At 39.9% G+C, this 19885-nt stretch overlaps 1 protein-coding gene across 4 annotated transcripts in view; it reads left to right on the plus strand.

Annotated features, from left to right (window-relative positions):
• SDK1 (sidekick cell adhesion molecule 1) overlaps positions 1-19885 on the plus strand; it is a 363622-nt gene that overhangs the window by 213325 nt on the left and 130412 nt on the right. For all 4 annotated transcript variants that reach the window (XM_042863994.1, XM_042863995.1, XM_042863996.1 and 1 more), the window contains 7 exons: positions 604-715; positions 1632-1822; positions 9296-9379; positions 14737-14931; positions 16092-16208; positions 16412-16579; positions 18634-18736. In XM_042863994.1, coding sequence (XP_042719928.1) covers positions 604-715; positions 1632-1822; positions 9296-9379; positions 14737-14931; positions 16092-16208; positions 16412-16579; positions 18634-18736 — 970 coding nt within the window. The remainder of the gene's footprint in view (positions 1-603; positions 716-1631; positions 1823-9295; positions 9380-14736; positions 14932-16091; positions 16209-16411; positions 16580-18633; positions 18737-19885) is intronic.

A 19885-nucleotide genomic window follows, 5' to 3' on the forward strand; every position in this document is an offset into this window, starting at 1 on the left:
AGCTAAATTATTTACAGTACGGTGCCTCACAAAAGAGGAGCAGATTTAGGTTATTTACTTGCCTGATAAGAAAAGGGGATTGAAGTTGCTGCGATATGCTGCTTTGTTAATTTTATATTTGTTCCCCAGTGTGTAAAATCTTTTTAAAGAACTAACGTGAGTACTGGCAGACTCTTTTGAAATAGCATGGAAGTGCGAAGATTAAACAAAACATGAAACAGTCTTAAAAATATAAGTCAGCAAGTGCTTGATAAAAATAAAAAATGCTCAACAATAGCAAACCTTTAGGATGCTTAATTTATTTGCTCTCTATTTGAGAGTGGCCTCTGCACTCCATCTGGGAGTAGTTCTGCGAGTTGTGTGTGTTTTGAATGATACCAAGCTGGGGGTATTGAAACAGTGTGTTTGCACAGTATAATGAAAGCCATCGAAAACGGTCATGCTGAAGATCTCCCTTTAATGAGGAGATTAAAATCCACGCTGAGGTTGAAGAATGGAATTTGCAGCTGTGTCACTCGACAAGATCTTTTACCTGAGGTGATTTGGTCCTTGCTGTTTGTGGGTGTATGAGGCATTCACTAGTGGCTCTCTCTGCCCACACAGGTGCCACGGACCCATCTGACACCGCGGCTCCCATCATCATCATCCCTCCGCAGAACACGAGCGTTGTAGCAGGGAGCAGCGAAGTCACATTGGAATGTGTAGCCAGTGCAAGGTATTGAAAAAGCAGAGGGGTCGTCAGCAGCTGATTGTAATGCCCTTTCCTTCGCTGGGAAGAACATAGCATGTTCTTTACATTCTTTATTAGTGAAGCAGACTGCAGCGTGTCCCTTGCTCTTCAAAGTAACCTTAGGAATAATCTTATTTGCCCGACATTACTGAATTAAACTTTGATTTTTTTTTTTCTTGGCAAAATAAGAATGTAGGCAGAGATACTTTCCCACCTGTGGCTTACCCAGTAAAGGCAAGAATAGTGTTGTGCCATCAGCAAACACTCTTACAGAAATCATTATGTTTCAGTTAAGTAATATTTCAGTTATATTGCATATTGGCATGGAAGGTGATACCGTTTAAATCAACAGACTGTGCTTCCTAGTAAATAAATTAGGAAAGATCTCTTATGGAGTAATTTATTACAGATGTTCTTCGTTTACAGTGATTATTGCTCAACTGTTCATAATGCACCGTAACATAGAGTTCACAGCATTTGTTTTGTGCATGTGGCTGTTTCCACTGCATTCTGAAGGGAGCGAATAGTTGAGTCTCCAGCTGATAGGAGGACCAACTGATTTACATTCTCCTCTGAGGGCAGAGATGTTCTTGATATGGTTAATATTTTCCTGGTAATTGAGTTATAATGAAAGCACTTCCCATGCAGCTGATTCACATAACAATATTTACTTCTTTTGCTTAGAGAAATGAAATTATTAGTACTTAACTTCTATTGCTGTATCAATTAGCTGTACTTGCATAACGCCACTTGAGTAGTCTGTAGTTGAAGTGTAGAAGTTATGTATGCATTTACTTCTCAATAGCCAATGTCGGAGATAGAAGGAGCTTTAAAATCCGTGTATAACTGCAGACAAGATTATTCTGTAATGTTTTATTGTATTTTTTTTTAATCCCGGTAGACCTGTTGAGAGACTAAGCGTAATGTGGAAGAGAAATGGAATAAAAATCACCAGTGGAATTAGCAGTTTTGGGAGACGCCTCACGATCACCAACCCAACCTCTGCTGATGTTGGAATGTACTACTGCGAAGCAGAACTGAGGGACAGCACAGAGGAACCAGCGAGAGCCAAAGCCTTCATTTCTCTAATGGGTAATTCTCAAGGCAGCGTGTTTTTTAGTAAAACAGGCTCTGGGCTGAGGTATAGTAGGAAATAAAATTGGTATTTTAATATTTCACTGACCTTACGTTTGAACCTTTCTTCAGAGAACGGAACAAAAAGGGTAGAAGGGGGTTGTCTTCTAAATTAATTCAGCTGTTCCTCCCCATGAATATAAATTCATCAAACAGGTATTTTTAAACATGGATCTGAGTCTGAATCCCGTGTGAAACTATACATTTAATCAGAAGTTGGGGGAGCACAGTAGTAAAATCCTTATTGGGCAGCTTCCACATCTCAGCTTTTAGCTGCATTAAATCCTGATTAACTCCCAGCTTGCTTACATCTAGTTTTAATATGTCAAGTGCCTGTATTTCTGAAAGAAGCCTTTCAGGAGCACTGCTACGCATCGATTGTCATGAGAGGCAGCCAAGGGGCCAAGGACCTTCCTGGGCACACAGGCAGGCAGACATCTTTACTGAGGTGACAAAAAGGAGAGGGAAATAGCACTAAAATCAATGTTGCGTGCTGGACTTCCAACTCCAAGAGAAGCTTTGGGCTTATTTTTATGAGAACATTTAGCCTGCTCTTGATGGAGGGATGGACCTGTTCCCACCATCACCTCTCTGCTAGAATTTTGCTGGAGCAGAATTCATTTGAAAATGTAGTTATCGTGCACGTCATGTTCTGACACAGCAGTACAAATGAGCACACTGGGCACAGTGTAGAGTTTTGTTTAGGATTTTTAGGATAAAGGAGACGTTTTGGAACAGTAAGCCAGAGCTGATTGTGTCAAGTCTGGCTTTTATCTAATAGTCACAGAAGCAACTGTGCTTGTGTCCTGGACAGGTTATTGCTCTGGCAGTGACACAGGTGTCGGTGTTGATCAGAATTCATGCCCATGCATTTCTGTAGAGCATTGCAGAGAGAATTCAGCACGCGATTCTGTACTCTCCTTCCAACTTCAGAAAATACAATTTTAAAGACTCTGCTGTGTGGTCTGTTTTCTACTAAAGCAATCTGAAGTAGTTTATGCTTAATGAGAAAACAGCTCTTCCCTCTGCAAAGCTGTGCTCTGGGTTCATTTGTAGCACTGAGTCTCTGTTGTATTTATCACCTACTGGGTGAAGTTTGGTTCCAGTCCTTTTTCTTTACACTCTGTTTTTAGAATTATTGCTTTGCAACTTCCCTGCCCCTTAAGGAGCAGAGACAGATTTCACTGACTTATGGTTTTGGTTTAAACTCTTCTATATTCATAAGATTTTATTGTAACTAGTTTAATTTTGCTGCTGTGGTGTCAGATCCAGCCTAATGCAGTACTTAAAGCAGCCTCTCGGTTAAGGTAGAAGATTCTTAAATACAGTTACAATAAAAGCAAGCAGTAATCATTGGGGAATCATATTAAAATAGAAACACTGCCTTTATTTAGTAGCTTATCTGCTCTCTTATTTTATAGATGTTTTATTTATTTCTTATCCAATTTTAGGGGGCTGTCAGGGAATGAAGTTATGAAAAGGCCTGTAGATAAGAACAAGCAGATGAAAGAAAGCAGAAACAAATTGGTTACCCATTACTTTTATTTCCTTCTGATGGAACAAGACACTTCAGTTGCAGGTGTTTACTCAGTGTGTCAGCAAAGCCTAGAAGATTTCTTTATTTATGAGTTTCTTCCTAGTGCTGGAGGATGGATCTCTAATTCTAAACAGAAAGCCAAATTAAAGGATTAATAGTTAATGCATAACTTATATTCAGCCTTAGAGTTCCTGAATGGATCCAGCCATTGTTTAATTAATCAACAGATGGATTCTAGGGGATGGTACAGGCAGGATTCAAACCTAAGTATTTTTGTAGTGTATCCATCATAGCCTGTTGGAGCAGTACTCATAGAGGCTCAGGAATGCTCATTCATTTGCGTACATAACATATTTACAGAGTGTGCACATGAATAGTGACCTGATAATGAGCTGCACTTCTTTGTAGAATAATACAGCACGGACTAAATAAGGGGTCTTGACTATTGGAAAAATTGAAATTGTGGTGATAGAAGAGGTTTGTTTTCAAAATGATTCAGAAAAGTCAAATAGAGACTCGCAGTAGGTGGTAATAAGAGCTTTGGTGGATCAGTAGAACAAAAAGTTTTGTTATTAACAGGTAGAATAGAGTCGGCAATAAAAAGATATCAAAGATATTGGTAAGGCTGTAGAGTAGGACTGCATGAGCAAGGAAGACAGCCTGTGGGTCACGCTGCAGTTCCCTCTGGATGTGGCAGAAAGCCTTCTGACATCTTCATATTGTTCCAGCGAAGATAAACAGAGGTGGTTCCAAACTCTGGTTTTATTAGCTGCGGTTGTTATAAATTTTTAAAGGGTAGCATGTTCCTCAGTTGGCAGAGTAACAGTTTGGGGAAGATTTGTTGCAGATTAGATAAGAGCGCATTTGTTTTATCGCCAACAGTTTGAACATTAAGGAATTTAAGGAATCAACTCGTGAGCAAACCAATTTGAAGACTGAACTAATCTTAAATTCTTTTGCTGCAGTTCTGCAAATTCCATTGTTGACAAATTGCAATCACCATTTTTAAACGGTTCTTCTATGGGAAAGTTATGTATATTTTGAGCTCAGAAGAACACAAAAACCATACTGCTCTTCAAGTCAGATGCAGTCGGAAAGTAAAATCCCACAAGGGGATTTGGGGGATGTCCAGCTTTGTCTGTGATGTTCCTGGGAAGTTCCCATTCTCTCAGTTCTGCCAGCACATGTGTTCCCTGGGTTTTCACAGGATTTTAGAATGCAGAGAGAGCACCGGGCAGCAGTGGAGAGTTGGTCATACCATGTAGTTTCCCAGATGTAATAATGGTATCTTTCAAAAAGGAGTTTTTCCTGCCACAGGAATTTTTCCTGTAGCTGAGAGCATGCAAAGCACAAAGCAAGAAACTAGCAGGGCCTTTTCATCTGCTTCTGTTTTAACTTTATATTCATGCAAAGAGAAATCCTGCTTCAAGGACTCTGTTACAGCCACGTGTTCCAGCACAGGCAGCCTGCCCTGTTGTCTGGAGGTACGGACTTGGTTACCTACAAGGCACTCGCAACTTTCCAGTTCCACTCCTTTACAGGATATTCACCAAATAAATTAGTTTATGCTAATGTTAGAGAAAGGCTTCCATGTTTAGGGCTCAATTTTCCTCTTAAATATGCAGGCTTGAATTTGAGTGGTGCAGGATTTTCAGCTCTGGAGGAGCCCCTGGGGCTTTCTCTGTTCTTTCTGACTTTCATGTATGTATCTAGCATTAGGTCACACATCTCCAATGCAGCTTGAAGGGTATGTAATGGATGCTGACTGCTATCTTTTGAATGTTAAAATCAGTGACCATGTAACTCTGCGTGAGGGAAGTTAGAACAGTATCACATTTTGCAGACTCCCAGGAGCTTTGCAGAGCTGCCATCTTTCCACTGATGTCTGTAGTGGGGCGGAGGGCGGGGGGGCGGGGCGGGGGGGGGAACAACAACAAAAAAAGCACCCTTAAACCTTCAACAACTATTAAAAGCATGCATTTATATTCAAATATTCATTTTCCCTTTTGGCTGTACTTGACCTTTTAGTTAAGATCACTCAAACACCAATAAGGTGTCTGAACATTGTAGTATCTGTTTCTTTCAGTCTGAGATGTGACCCCTCTCATTGCGTAGGACATTGCACTGCCACCAGTGTCATAGGTCCTTTCCTCTTCTAACTATTGTGATTGTATAATTTTAATCAAATGTTTGACCTGATACCAACAGGCTACTGTCATTCCTAGAAATTGCTGTGTCTTGGGGCCTGTGTCTGGCATGTTATATAGTTTGGAAGGTGTCGTAATTTCACCACACACATTAAATTTCAACACTTGATCATTGCCTGCAACAGTAAATGTTCAAATCTGCACTATGTGATTCAAACCAAGCTTTATAAATATGTAATTGAGTCATATATACAGACAACCAAAATACCCTTTCAGAATGCCATCTGACTCTTTCAAATATTGCTGCAATTTTATGGCCTCTTTCTGAAAGTTGTTCATCAGATGCTGTGTATAACCCAAATTCAGACACTGGTAGTTTGTGTTGGCCTGCAGCCCTTCAGACACACTCCTGGTGTGCAGATCATACATCTGACCCATTGAAAATATCAGGGGGCTTGATTTTGGTGCTCTGTGTCCTGTAACTGGAACACTTTTACCTTAATTTCTTCCACAGTCAGTGTTCAGTTGAAGCCACAGACCCTCGCTTCCCAATAGAGAATGCCAGCACATTGGAGCCTGCAAAGGACCTTTTGAGCATGCATGGTGCTCCCATATGGGGCATGCATGTGGGTGAAGAGCACAGCTTGCGTGGAGGCCACTGCTCCATTTTGCTCAAAGCCCTGAGGGTATGCCTGCACCAGTACTGCTGTGATTCTGTCTTACCAAGACAAATTTTCCACTTATGTTAGACTTACGATGTTGCAGCACTGTTGTCCATAGGTATTCTAGGTCTTCCAGAATTTCCTTACAGATTAGTACTGTCTTGCTGTCCAGCTTATCTCTAATTCTGGGCAGCTTCAGTTCACTGAGATTCAGTACATTGTGAAGCTGCTTCTTGGAAGCAATTTTGTGTCTGCGCTCATCACCCTAAAATAACATCTGACCACCCTTTGTACAGTTCTTGCCTTAGTCTTCACCCCTCTTTTACCAATTTTAGCATTTGGTCAAGCTTCCAGCAGTTGGAATGGCTGGGAGAGTTGAGTTCAGTAGCTTTACTGTAAGGGAAAACCTGGATCTGGTCTTGAAGAAGACTGGAAGTTACATCTATTGGCAGACCTGCACTCTGAAAGTCCTCTGGGAATTGTCTGTGGCCTTTTGATTGCATTTTTCTGCTGCTCCAGCCTTTCTTCTGCCTTGTTTGCTTCGATTTCCTCCTGCTTCTTCCAAAAAAAGCTGATGTAAACCTTCCTTTTATAACATTACAGTCTTGTTTGCTAAGTGTCAGTGTGCAGTGGCTTGAGGTTCTTTGTCAGGCAATTCATTGCTTGACAAGCTCAAGAAAGCCTGTCTTAATACAGTAAGTTTCTCTGAGGGTAGCATAAGAGCTGGAATGGGATTTTAAAGAAGGAGATCATAGGATAAGATTTTGGGAGCGACGTTGGGAAAATAGGTTGTGTAAATATGCCAAGGACCTGTGCAACAGTAGTTCCTGAGCAGTGGTCCTGGAGTTACGAGTGTCTTTGAGGTCACATTAAGTTGCTTTGCAGCTGAACTGCAGGCCCATGCTGGAGATAAATCTTCAAATTTATTACTAGTGCATGAATATATTGCTGATCTAGGAGAAAGTTTGTGAGCTGGCAGCTGAAGGTTGCCAAGTTTGAAAACTGACCTGTTAAGATCAGGGTGCCATATAGGAAGGGAAGGCATGAGAGGTGCATTCACTAACTCCCTAAAAGGAGCAAAATTGTGGCAGAGGAGGCATCTGTAGAAACCCAGAGCTAGAAGTGAACGTCCAGGTGTTAGAGGTATAGGTCTGGGTGCTGTTTTACTTCTTTGGATGCTGGTTTGGCTACCTGTCCCCCCTGTCTCCCCTCACAATCAGATTAAGTTGACGTAGAAGGAAATATTCAAGTTTTATTTTAAAAGAGAGAGACAGATGGAATTGTGCATCATTCACATGTACGGACAAGTAAAGAGAAAAGCTTGGAGATCAAAAAGATAAAATTCCTAAACATGGAATTTGAGGAGAACATCAGACAAGGCTTGAAGGATGGGGTGGGATGGAGGAGAATACTGAGAGTTAGAATGCACTAAGATGCATTGCAGAGGGCTCAGCAGTGTGGATGATCAAACATGTCAAACTGCATGCCATCAGTGAATTTCAATTAAACGTTCGGCTTTCCAATTTGTTGTTTGGATTAATGCATGAGATCATATGCAATAAATCACAACTTATTATGTATGTTTATTAATAGCTTTATATTTAGGCAGTGAGGATCAATAATGTTAACACATGTATATTATTAGAATACCATAAATCATGCAGCACATTTTATTGGTTTTCCTGGATAAATGAATATTCAGGCTATTTTGCAACCTCACCTCCTCCCTGTAAGATTTTGAAAACGTATTGATTGACTTTATTTGGAATGAATACAGAGCTGTAATATCCACTGGTGCCCAAAAGAGGCCCTGATTCTGTACACTCAAGCAAGTATTTTATTGCAGTTAGCGGGAAGGAGTGCATTGCAGTGCTGGTGTTAATGATGTGTACCTACCTGCTGCTGCTCTACTCTGCTGGATGAGGGTGGCAACACATGCTATGCAGGTAGCAGGAGAAATAGGGGAGATCTATGTGATAAATTAATACAGTTTTGTTTTAATTTACCAAAATAGTGATTTTCTATCAGTAACACAATCTGCACGTACGATTGGGGAATAGATTTGAGAGAAGATCAGCTCAGATTCGTTGTCACTTGCTGCCTTCTTTCAAACATCCTTGAATTCCTTAAATTGAAAATACAGTATCATCATCTTACATGCTACTTTTATTGTCTTTTCTGTGTTGCTGAACACTTAGCAGTGAGTTTGTCTATGCTACAATAGAACTCTAGCTATAATCAAATAAAATGATTCTAAAAACAGTACTCAGATGATAATTACATCAAGTAGACTGACAGTTTTTAGTTACCATGATTATTACTGCAACCTTAATGCCTATGGGACTTTGACAAGATACTCTTCAATTTTATGCTGCAGAGAAGAAAGAGTAACATGATGGGATACTGTACCATTTCAGGAATCTTGTCTTTGTTTAATTAAATGTCTAATATGTTTCCTTAAGTCCTGATAACAAAGTGTGGACTTTTATGACTATTGCTATAACTTCAATTAAAGCATTAAATCTGTTTGCTTTCAAGAAATAAAACAGTTGAGCAGAATTTTTTTAATTATACAGCGCTTATCCTGTGATGTTGGCTCTCTGACGTGCCATGACACATTATTTGATATGCTTCATGCCTTCATGAGGTGGAATTCAGTTTAGATACTGAAGCAAACTATCCAATAAAATGGTATGTTGTAAATATAAACCTTTATAAACCTCTTGGGAAGGCCTTTCTGAACGAAGAATTAAAACGTTCCATGATTCAGACCTATAAAATGAAAAGCAGTCCCTGCTCTGAGTATTAATTTGCAGTGCAAAATGCTAAATCTTACCTAACATTGACTCGATGCTTTGGAATTCGTACTCAGCAAAGCGAGAATTTGTTGGCTTTTTTATGATGCTTTTACTACCAAAAAAAAAATCCTCCAAGTAGAAACTCAGACCAAATAGGCAGTTCGTAATACACCATATTAAATAAAACGCGTGCAGACCCATCGTATGAATGTCACTATGTCACCTTCTATTTTTCATTTTACTCTGGGTTTCTCTGCTTACTTTTGTTTGTTTCCTCTGTTCTGAAGAACCACCATATTTTACTGCGGAGCCTGAGAGTGTGATTTTGGCTGAAGTGGAGAAAGATGTGGACATCCTGTGCCAAGCAATGGGTGAGTGTGGACAAGTATTTGAACTTGAGTCAAAAATACGTATATCCTGTACTGAGGAAAGCATCTGATATCTACTTTTCATGTCTTGAGGCCTGTGCATCATTGCCAGCGATTGCAGATCCAGGTATAAGACATGTGGAGGGTGTTTGTCTTTGGAAAACGTGCTATAAATTGCTGCATTACAAACTTTGGAGCTAATAGATTTGTTCAGGTAAAAGTATGGCTGAGGAACCCGTCATTGCAATGCGAACAGTCAATATTTCAGCAATTCCTCTTCTCTACAAGTTATGGAACTTCTATAGTGTCTGTCAGTAGCTCTGACATTTAAGTGTAGATAAGAGTGCTGCAGGAGGAGTGGTACAGGTGGTTTTTAATTGGCTGGTGTTTTAATTACCTCAAGGCCTTCAGATGTTAAAAATTCCACTTTAGACAAACTGCTGTTTAAGATTTAGTTCCAGAGAAATAGAAGCACGTCCTATTTTAGCACTCCAGAAAGACATCATAGTGTTGTGATTGGAGCCGGCTTGACTCTATCATTGAATTGCTGTGTGACTTTGGCAAGCAGCTTAACTTTTTGGTGTCTCAGTTTCCCTGATGCTGTGTTTTACAGGCAGTACACATAAAAATGCAGCCTTGAGCTTCTTAAGTAAAAAGTATACTATATATTTTTTTAAAAACCTGCACCCAGTTCTAACTGACAGCTTCTTTGGATGGGCTCCTTCTTCAGATCAGAGCCAAAAAATAAATTCTTGCATATCTATTTTATTTGCATCAGGATTTAAATGTTTTTTTTTGCTTTACATAGGAAAGAATCAACACTGCTTTTCTGAAGGAAGCTTTGCAAACATGTTATCACAATAAGGAAGCGTGCATGTAAGGATGCTCCAGCTGATTTGGAATTTCAGAAGTCTTTGATGAGGTTTCTTATCAAAGGCACTTACAGAAAAGAAACTATCAGGTTATAAGAGACAAGGTCTTGTTGTGAATTAATAGCTTTTTAAAGAGAACAAATGCTCAGTTCTCAAAGCTAGGGCCTAGAGCTCCCCAGGATTCGGGGCTGTTCAACATACAGAGTGAACAGTGAAAATGGAACTGTTTGGCAATTGTATAAAATTATTCAAAACAGCCAACATTAAAACTTAATGCAGGAGAATCGTGAAGTGTTTGGATGATTTGAGCTTACTGGACAAGTAAGCTGGCAGATAACATTTTTGAGAGAGGTGAAATTAGCTCTTACTATGCTGAAAAGCTGTATCTTCTGCAAACATCAGTTCTGTGTCAAGCGGAGGATTGAAGTGCTGGGTGTTGGGAAGGTGGAAATAATGTTCTGTCATTGGGCTGCTCTTGCTTTTACTGCCTGAGCATCCGAGACAAGGCAGTTTCAAAGGAAGGAGGAGTGACTAGATAGACCTTCATTCTGACCACATACAACCGACTTTATTTTTATAGTGTGTTATGACAAATAGATTAGCATTTTTATATTGGAGGAGATTTTCCATGTAGCAGGATTAAAAACAAGTGTTTTATTATTAGGGAAATTGAATGAAAAAACATTCGGAGATTTCTGAAAAACGCTTCAATCTCACACAGCTATTTGGGAAATCTCTGACACTCTCTCTGCTCACTGTCACTGGAAAAGCTTTCTGCTGTCTCAAATGTTCTTCACGAATTAACAGGAAAGAAGAAAAAATAATCCTGGAACATCAGAGAGACAAGGTGTTGGCTTCTAAATTCTTCCTTCTACCCTATCTCTTCCTTTGAGCACTTTAGCTTCTGAAGAGCTTAATTGGGAACTCATATCTATTCTCAGTAGATGAGGTCTTATTGGAGGCACGGGCACCTGGCCTGGAACAAGTAACTCCTTTCTGCTGAACTCTACCCATACATGTCTGATTTGTTGGTCACTGTGGTGCAGGAGCATGGAAACCTGTCTTCACATGCACTTCTGTGCTGAGCATCTCTAGCCCAGACTTAAAAGGGGCTTGCTTGTATACAGAATATTAAGCAGAGGCCTTTTGATCTGTATTACATAGACCTAGCAAACACCAGCATTTATAAAGAGGGTAAGTGAAGGTTGCTGTCTCCCTCCTCAAAGTGGGAGCTAGAATAAGGCATGTAGGGAACTGCAGAGCTGCCCTACACCTTCCTTGCAAATAGGAAGATGGATTGGATTTCTCGCGGCCCCATCAGGTTCTGTGCACAAAGCCCATTTGCTCAGGCTTTGTGCACCTTGAATGTGTGAGAGACAGATTAATTTCACAGTATAAGCAGAGATTAACTGTAAATAAAATTGCAACCTGCACAGACTAGCTTTATACTTCACTGTAATGGAGTTTCAATGTATCAGACTGCACAGTAACCATGCTCTGCTGTATATCTTCCAGCACTTGCTGATGCTGCATGCATTTTCAATGGCTTTTCTTTAAATGCTTTTTCTTATTTGCTTATAGGAAGTTTTGGGCTGCAGGCATTGAAGGGGGTGTCTGGGGAGCATGGTTAATTGGACTTTAGTTCTACCTGTTTAGACAAGGAGATGGAAGGATGTTTTTGGGACACCCCAGTTGCCCACTGGGAGCTAGAGAGAAGACTGTAAAAAATAAATAACAAAAATGACACAATGAATATTTAGAGTCTTTCATCCAGACTCTTAAATAAGTGAAATTTGGCAGAGTGACAAACATCTGTTTCACAGATGGGGAAACTGAGCTTTGGCTTGCATAAATCATTTGCCAAGGTTACGGAGAAAGTGGCACAGCCCAAACCAGTCTGTCTCCTTCCCCTCCTCCTCCATAGAACCAGATTGATTTGTCAGCCCATCTTTGGGAAAGAAAAATAAATAAATAAATAAATAAAATAGAGCACTGTGTACATGCTGAGAATTAAGCTTATTTTACTTAATATTATGTTATTTTAGGCCACTCTGTAATCTCTCAAACAATAAGGTAGGATAGGACGGATAATGCTTGGAAAGGCATCATCCAGTGTGTATTTAAAGTCTTTTCTTCTTTTCATATTTTTTTGTTCAGCAAAATTTGTAGAGAGGAGAAGCAGCAAAATTCCTTGGAGGGTGGCAGTAGGAAAAGCGGGGCGGTGGAAGAGTGGAGAAGAAAGGAGGCTGGTTTTAGCCATTTTTATAGCTAAAGAGGTAGCGAGATGATAAAAGAAAATGTGTACAACTTGGAAGACAAATCTCTCTGGGAAGATCACTAAAGCCCAAATGAATGCTGCTGACAGGCATCAGAACGCTTAGATAAGATCCTATTATTCAGACTCATAACTTTGAGTAGAGGAAGATATCCGTAACTGAAACGTAGAAAAATAGAGATGGTAATATTCAGTTTGTCAGCTGGGTTGGTGATAGGAAGGTGTATCTCTCAGTGATTATGGGATTAGAAGGTTTACTAATACTGTTAGAAGAATGGGATTTATGGAATGACACCAGTGTTAAAGGTTTGAATGTACTGAATGCGGGGCTGCATTATTTCCTCAGTGCCCATCGAGTGATGTGTGGGAAACTAGAGTTGCTATTATTTAAACTTGAAATCATTTCCAGGCTTCTCTGCATCAAGAGAACTATTCCATTTTGCATCATCTGTTTCTTCATTACTCAGTGATAATTTGTATTTGCCCGGGAGGATCTTCAAGAGATGAATAACACTCTCACCGAGAATTCTGAACAGGGAAGTTTGCGCTAATTCTGTAGATTGGCTGCTGCAGGAAATGTAAATTATGTCAATGGAAGCTCCTACACTGCATCCATTCTATGTCAGACAATGCACTCTGCATCGTGGATTTCTTCCTCAGATGATTACCTCCCAGACTATGAGTGCATTTTATTATATCAGCGGAACAAAAGCATCAGAGGTGATTGGAGTAAATGATATATGTTTACTAAAACAGCAGCAGCAATTGAACACTCTTTTTTTTTTTTTTTTTATATATCACTCCTTACATTGTTTGTGTATGATTTCCAAACAGTTGATGTAGTTTTTGTCTATAGAAAGAGAATATTTTGGAAGAAGACATGAAAGTATAATATGGTGGTATTTCACTTTGGGATATTTAAAAGGACAGTATGGCTTCTCCTGTGGCGCTTCCCCTCTGAAGACCTGAAGTCATGGTCAAAACTACAGTGAAATTCAATGTCTGCATGCGCTCAGTTCATCGGTGACATCTCAGTACTGCTGTGATGTCCCACGTGGCTTTGCTCGGTGACTCAGTGACTCACCTGTGAATTCACCTCTATGGCTTTGCTATGATGCAAGGACCTGCTATCCTTTCCTTACTACAGGGGACTGTGAAGCACTGAGGTTTAAAGTGACGTTTGTTCAAAAACAGCACCTGATTATGAAGATAAAACCGTGTTTGGGGCTGAGGTCACTTAAATCAGTTTGATACCCTTCTGATCCTGTGATTATCCAATCACGTAATAAAATATCTGATCCCTGCGTAGGGCCCTTGGCATTTGATCAGCTGGGGATTTCTAGGATATAAAGGCCAAACAGTCAGTGATGGGAGGAGCAGGGCAGGAACATCTGCAGAAAGCAGTCCCAGCCCTCTGATATCCCACGAAGGAAAGAGAATCCTTCATTCAGTATCTGTGGATACTGAATTTATGGCTGCTTCATCCCAGCTGACGGGTATACGGCTGCAGCAAAACTGGAATTAGCATGTCATGATTTGTAGAACATGCACATGAAAGGAAACAGGAATAAAAGGGCTTGTATTTATAGCAGGATTTTTGTTTCTCCTAATGTCTGTGTTTTTCAAATAACAGGTGAAGCTTGAGAACGAATAAAAATAATAATTTAAAGCCATCTCATTGTGGGCAACAAGCTGCTTGCACATTAGCTCAAACTAAGCTACCAAATTAGAACTCGAATACAGTCATCTGAGCACTTCATCTCTTATGTGTAATTTGCCATTTCCTTTTTATTTTGACATCTCAGCTGCAGTAGCACAGAAAAATCTCATTTGGGATGGAACAGCCTTATAGACTCTCTGCAATGTCACACTGCTGCTGTTTAAGTAGCATGATTCTGGCTTTCAATGTGAAATTGCTATAAATCTTATTTTGTAGTAGCATGAAATATGATTGGGTGAAGAAAGTAATTTGATAACATGTTTTCTCAACATTCCCCCTTTCGCTGTTTTCCCACATGTTCTGCTGCGTATTCTTACCATTGATAATGTAAAATGCTGCCTCCCGTTTATCAAAAGCAGCTTGTAAAAGTATAAATAAGCACAGTGGAAGGAAGGGATACAAGGGACGTGACCACAACAGCGCTGTGCGCTTCAACTCTCTGAAGCACATAGTGCACATGCTAACAATAACATTCTTCTGGGCTTTCTTATAGGTGTTCCCATTCCTTCCCTGGTTTGGTACAAGGACTCCATTCCCCTCAGCAAGCTGCAAAACCCCCGCTATAAAGTCCTGCTGAGCGGGGGCCTGCGGATCCACGCGCTGCGTCCTCAGGATGCGGGGATCTTCCAGTGCTTCGCCAGCAATAAAGCTGGGGAGATACAGACCTACACCTACCTGGATGTGACCAGTGAGTAAGGGGCTGGGATATAGTTCGATGAGTTGTGCTGTTGTAGATGAGCCTACAGCTGTCATGTTTCTCCTTGCTCATGTAGTTTGAACCTTGATTTCTTATACTATATGGCTGTCCTATGTGTGAGGTACCCCAACGTTCCCAGTTTGGTCTGAATGCAGCCTGCTGAACCCTGTAGAAAACACAGGAGCTTGAGGCAATCTCTTATGAAAAGAAAACTAAGGGAAGAAATTGAAAAGTTAATTGTAAAATGGTTTTCCTTCTTCATTATGAAATGATTCAGTTCGACTGTAATGTAACCCTGCTTCATAATTGTTCATGGCTTTTTTTTTTCTGCCTTTTGTCTACAACTACATTTAGCAGGGAAAACAAAGAAAATTCAAGTTTAGTGTCTAGTTTTTGGCCATAAAGCCTGATTAAATGCTTTAGTTAATGAAATACACTTTTCACTGTGGGAGAATTACAAATCCTCATGGTCTCTTTTAAAAGCAATTATTAACAGGCATATATTCCCATAATATTGTAACTCCTTTTCAGGAAGCTGTTTTTTAGCCCAAGAGCAGTCTGTACATACTGACCAGAATTTCTTCAGCTTGCAGAAACTAGATCAGTACAATATAGATCTAGGAAACTGCAGAAAAAAAAAAAAAAAAAAAGGAAAAAAAAAGTGTTGTAAAGTGCAACTGGGGGAAAATAAGAGTGAAAGAAACTTGGAAAATGCCTTGGATGAGACTCGGGTTCTAAATTCTTTTGGCTGACATTTAAGTTTCAAAGTTAATGCCTTTCTGGAGTTGCTTCTCATCTTAAAGAACTCTGTTATGAAGATGAACGAAAATAGTTTTGTTTATCTAGATTTCCCACTTTCCCCCAAACACTCATTCAAAGCTTTATCTGCCTTTATCTGTAAGCCATCTTACTTGTACACGTGTAAGTGCTGATAGATTTTTATTTTCCAGGCAGGTAATAAACTGAATTAGGTAATTCCTTGGAGATGAATAATGAAAGGTTACAGTCACTGCTGAGAGGTTTTCATGCAATATTGTCATGTCCTTCTCCATGATCAGCACTGTAAAAGTGGATGTAAAGCAGTCCACGATAATAGGAAAGGCATCTTTCTGATAACTGATCCGCTGAGATTTCAAATTGTTTGATTCTAGACATTAAGCCAGCATTTATACAGCCTCCAGAGGACACCACTGTGACTGAAGGAATGACTGCCATGCTGACCTGTGAAGTTTCAGGGGCTCCAAAACCTGCCATCTCGTGGAAGAAAGGTATCCACTTAGTACACTGTTGTGGAACTGCTTGTTTTCTTATCTATTCCTACTCCTGAGATTCTGTAGGTCCATTTAATATTGCTCTAGTTCTATGAGCCAATGGTTGATACCATCCATGTCTGTAAGAGCTGGGACTGCAGTGCCTCAGCCACGCAGCCTACGTGACATTAATCATGCTGCTTTTCCTTTCTGTGTTTCAGGAAACCAGATCTTAGCCAGTGGCTCAGTTCAGATTCCTCGGTTCATTCTTCTGGAATCCGGAGGGCTCCAGATAACGCCCGTGTTCCTACAGGATGCTGGCAATTATACTTGCCATGCAGTCAACTCCGAAGGAGCTCTGAATGCTTTTGTGATGCTAACAGTGTGGAGTAAGGACAATGCTTTGTTTAAAGTCTGACTTGAATCAAGTGCTAATTGGATTTTGGTGTATGACCAGGACATTTTCATACCGAGTTATGCTTTTCTCATAAAAGAGATACTTGTGTAGTTCAGTGGTGATAACGTACTGTTTTAGGAAACATATCACAAGTACCCATTTTGTTTTAGAAATCATACGTATAAGCTGTTTCATTTTGTGAAAGGTTGTGTGCTTCAGTGGAGTATCTAGTCACGCTTACAGTTTCACTCGGGTTTTGCAATGGTGAAACTTGCCTTAGTCTGCATTGCAAATCTGCCCTTTTACTTTGTGGATTTGGCTGTTTGCAAGTTGTTTTCTGCCTCCAGCAGTCTGCAGGCAGTATAAAACAGCCCATGCTGTTACAAAGGCTGTGGCTACAAATACAGTGGATGTGATTTTCCTCCTAACTGTGCATTTCTTTGTGACCCTGGGCGTTCTTGGAAGCCAAAGCAAAGTGCAGCACACTTCTACTCTCTCATGTTACAGATTGGCATGGCACAGGGCAGCCTGTGAAGTGATTTAGTCTTTCATCGTTTGCCCTTGATCTCTATTTTTCCCCTCTGTTGGTGTAAAAAATTGAATCAGTTAGGTTCCCCTGTATTACCCCTGAGTGAGAGGCAAAACATAAGTTTCGTGTGTCTGATCTGAAGCAGCAGCTGAAGGGTTAAAGTGCAGTGTGTGTTGTTGCTATTGGTAGGAAACAATGATCCTTGAGCTGGGACTAAAACCAATTGAAGACAATGAAGATGATAGTGACAAATACAGAAGTAATGAGTAACTCTTCTCCTATACTTGAAGTACAGCCCTGAGGCTGATTACACCACAGATGTGTGGTGTGTATTTGACATCTGTTAATCCCCAAAATGTACATGTTACATCAGTAGCATTTTTCCTTTTGAACTTGGGAATACCTGAAAACCATACTGGGAGTAAATGTAAAGTGCTTTTGACAAACGACTGTTAGATTTATACCTCATTGACAACATGAAGTCAGGATCTTGTAAACTGATTGACATCCAGGTGTATGAATAATAGAGATCCTTCCTCTTAATTCTCAAGAGATTGATTCTAATATGTGTTTCTGTTCATTGATACAGCATTGGAGGGGAAAGGAGAAGTGATTCTGACCTAATATTTATGTAAAACTTCACCAGTGTAAAGCTGGAAGGCACGCATAGGTGCATCAGGAATAATGCCAACATTCCATGCTCCTGGGTGTAGCTTTTGATTTTGCTGATGATTTCTTTTTGTGCACAAATGAGATCTCAGTAGATGCTGATTATCTCTGCGGAGAATTGGGACTGATTAACATTATCCACATTATCCACATATCTCCTCACCCCTAGTTGTCTACCTGCTCCAGATGATGCTATCTGCTGCTACTGCTGTGTGCTGAGCATAACAGAGATCTTTCACACCAGATTTGGTTGCTGTAGTTACAGCAGTTTTTGTCTTCTGTGTCTCCAGGAGGTGCTTGAATAAAGATGTTTTGAAACATTTAAGTAAACAACATATTTCCCTATGTGAAAAAATTCAGACTACCAAAAACTCCTCCTCCCTTAACCTCTTTATAGAATGCCATTCAAGCTTTCCTCTTTCTGGATGATTTTTCTAGCGTTTTTTTCTTTTGCACAGATTTTCCTTGTTTTTGTTTTCTCCGCTCTAAATTGTGTGACTTGTTTTCTGACAAAATGCATGTTTTGATTCATCCTTAACGTGTTATAAACGTTAGGACTTCAGGGAGTTGCCAGAGAGGCTTCCCACAAAGACAAGTGAGAGTCAGTGCAGCTGTAGCACTGCTGACTCAGACACGTGCCCTCTGCTGCCTTCGCCTCCCGCACCCCACAGCATACAACCTCTTCTTGACACAATGACATTAGAGGCAGAGGAGGCTTCATAGCAAAGACTTGAAGAGGAATGGCCTGCTTGCTTTGAATGACAAATGTTCAGTTGCCTGCTCCCCGAGTGAATATCCAAGTCAAAATGCTGTAATTTCACCTGAACTATGGCTTGTGTTCCTTTCAGATCGGACTTTCATTGTTCACCCTCCTGAGAATAGCACTGTGATCAAAGGAACTACAGCCACCCTGCGATGTGAAGCAACTCATGATCCTAGAATTTCAATCAGGTCGGTGGTGTCAGTTCTTGTTTGTGTGGTTTATCTGAGCTCAATTCTATAAGCTATATGAATAGCATTAGGTGAAAAGTTTCAGGACCCCAAATTTTAACACCAGACCCCCTATTACTGCATTATAAGGTTGTACACTGTATCATTAATCATATAAATCCCATCTTCCATTTCAGCCTTATGTATTATTTACAATGAGCTATGTTCCACTTCATGACTTCAATATAGCCTTCCATGATTTTACTGTCAAGGTTAATACACTATCAATAAAAGCAACTTGTCAGAAGCTGATAGTTAATGAGAGTAAAAGCCAAAGAGAAGGAATAGGATTTCAAACGTGTCTACACTGTGGTGTATGAAAGCGATGTGCAATGTGCCCATGTTCTTGGAAGCAGCTCAATAACTAGAGGCTATATTCTGCTTTTACTGCATAAAGGGAGAAGGAAAAAAAAGCAACTTGTATGAACTATTAACATTTGTACTAGAGCATCTAGAGGAAGTTCACCATTTAAAAATAAATTTACCGTGAAAATGTATGTAGACTGAAAGCCAAATTAAAGAAAATGCAAGGAACAGCTTGAAGGGTGTCAGAAGGGTCAACTGCAGAAAGAACTTCAGAAGGAGATATAAAGATGTAAAAAATGTTATGTAGAGATACTTAATTGCAAGACCATGGACTGGACACTTATCTGTGACCTGTTGGTATGTGTCCTTTAAGGGATGATAAACTGGTGAACTTTGCCACAACAGTTAAAGATGTTACTGATTCTATCAGTGTAAGGTTGATACGGTCTTTGCAGAGCTGTGTTGTGCTGTTACCTTTAGTAGTATAACTGGTGTTGCAGCTTAAACTGCTGGTGAAGGTGGACTTGTGAACTTGGGTGCTCATGAGCACTAGGTCTTTTCTTTTTGAAATATGCAGTATTGTTTATAAAGTGTATTGCATCTTGGATGTAATTACATTTCTTATTCTGTAATTACATTTCTTATTCTGATCACTGATCTAAAGTTAAAATTTGAAGCAGGCACTGTTCCTGAAAGTATCCATAGAGGCCTGACATTTCTAATTTGTTATTACAGAAGCTGGTATCTTGCATAGTTCAGATAAATGTATTTCAAATTTCTTGCAAGTAATTACTAACTAAAACA

The sequence above is a fragment of the Lagopus leucura genome, unplaced genomic scaffold (genome assembly GCF_019238085.1).
Source record: "Lagopus leucura isolate 7727_CA_CO unplaced genomic scaffold, USGS_WTPT01 Super-Scaffold_760, whole genome shotgun sequence".
Lineage (NCBI taxonomy): Eukaryota > Metazoa > Chordata > Aves > Galliformes > Phasianidae > Lagopus > Lagopus leucura.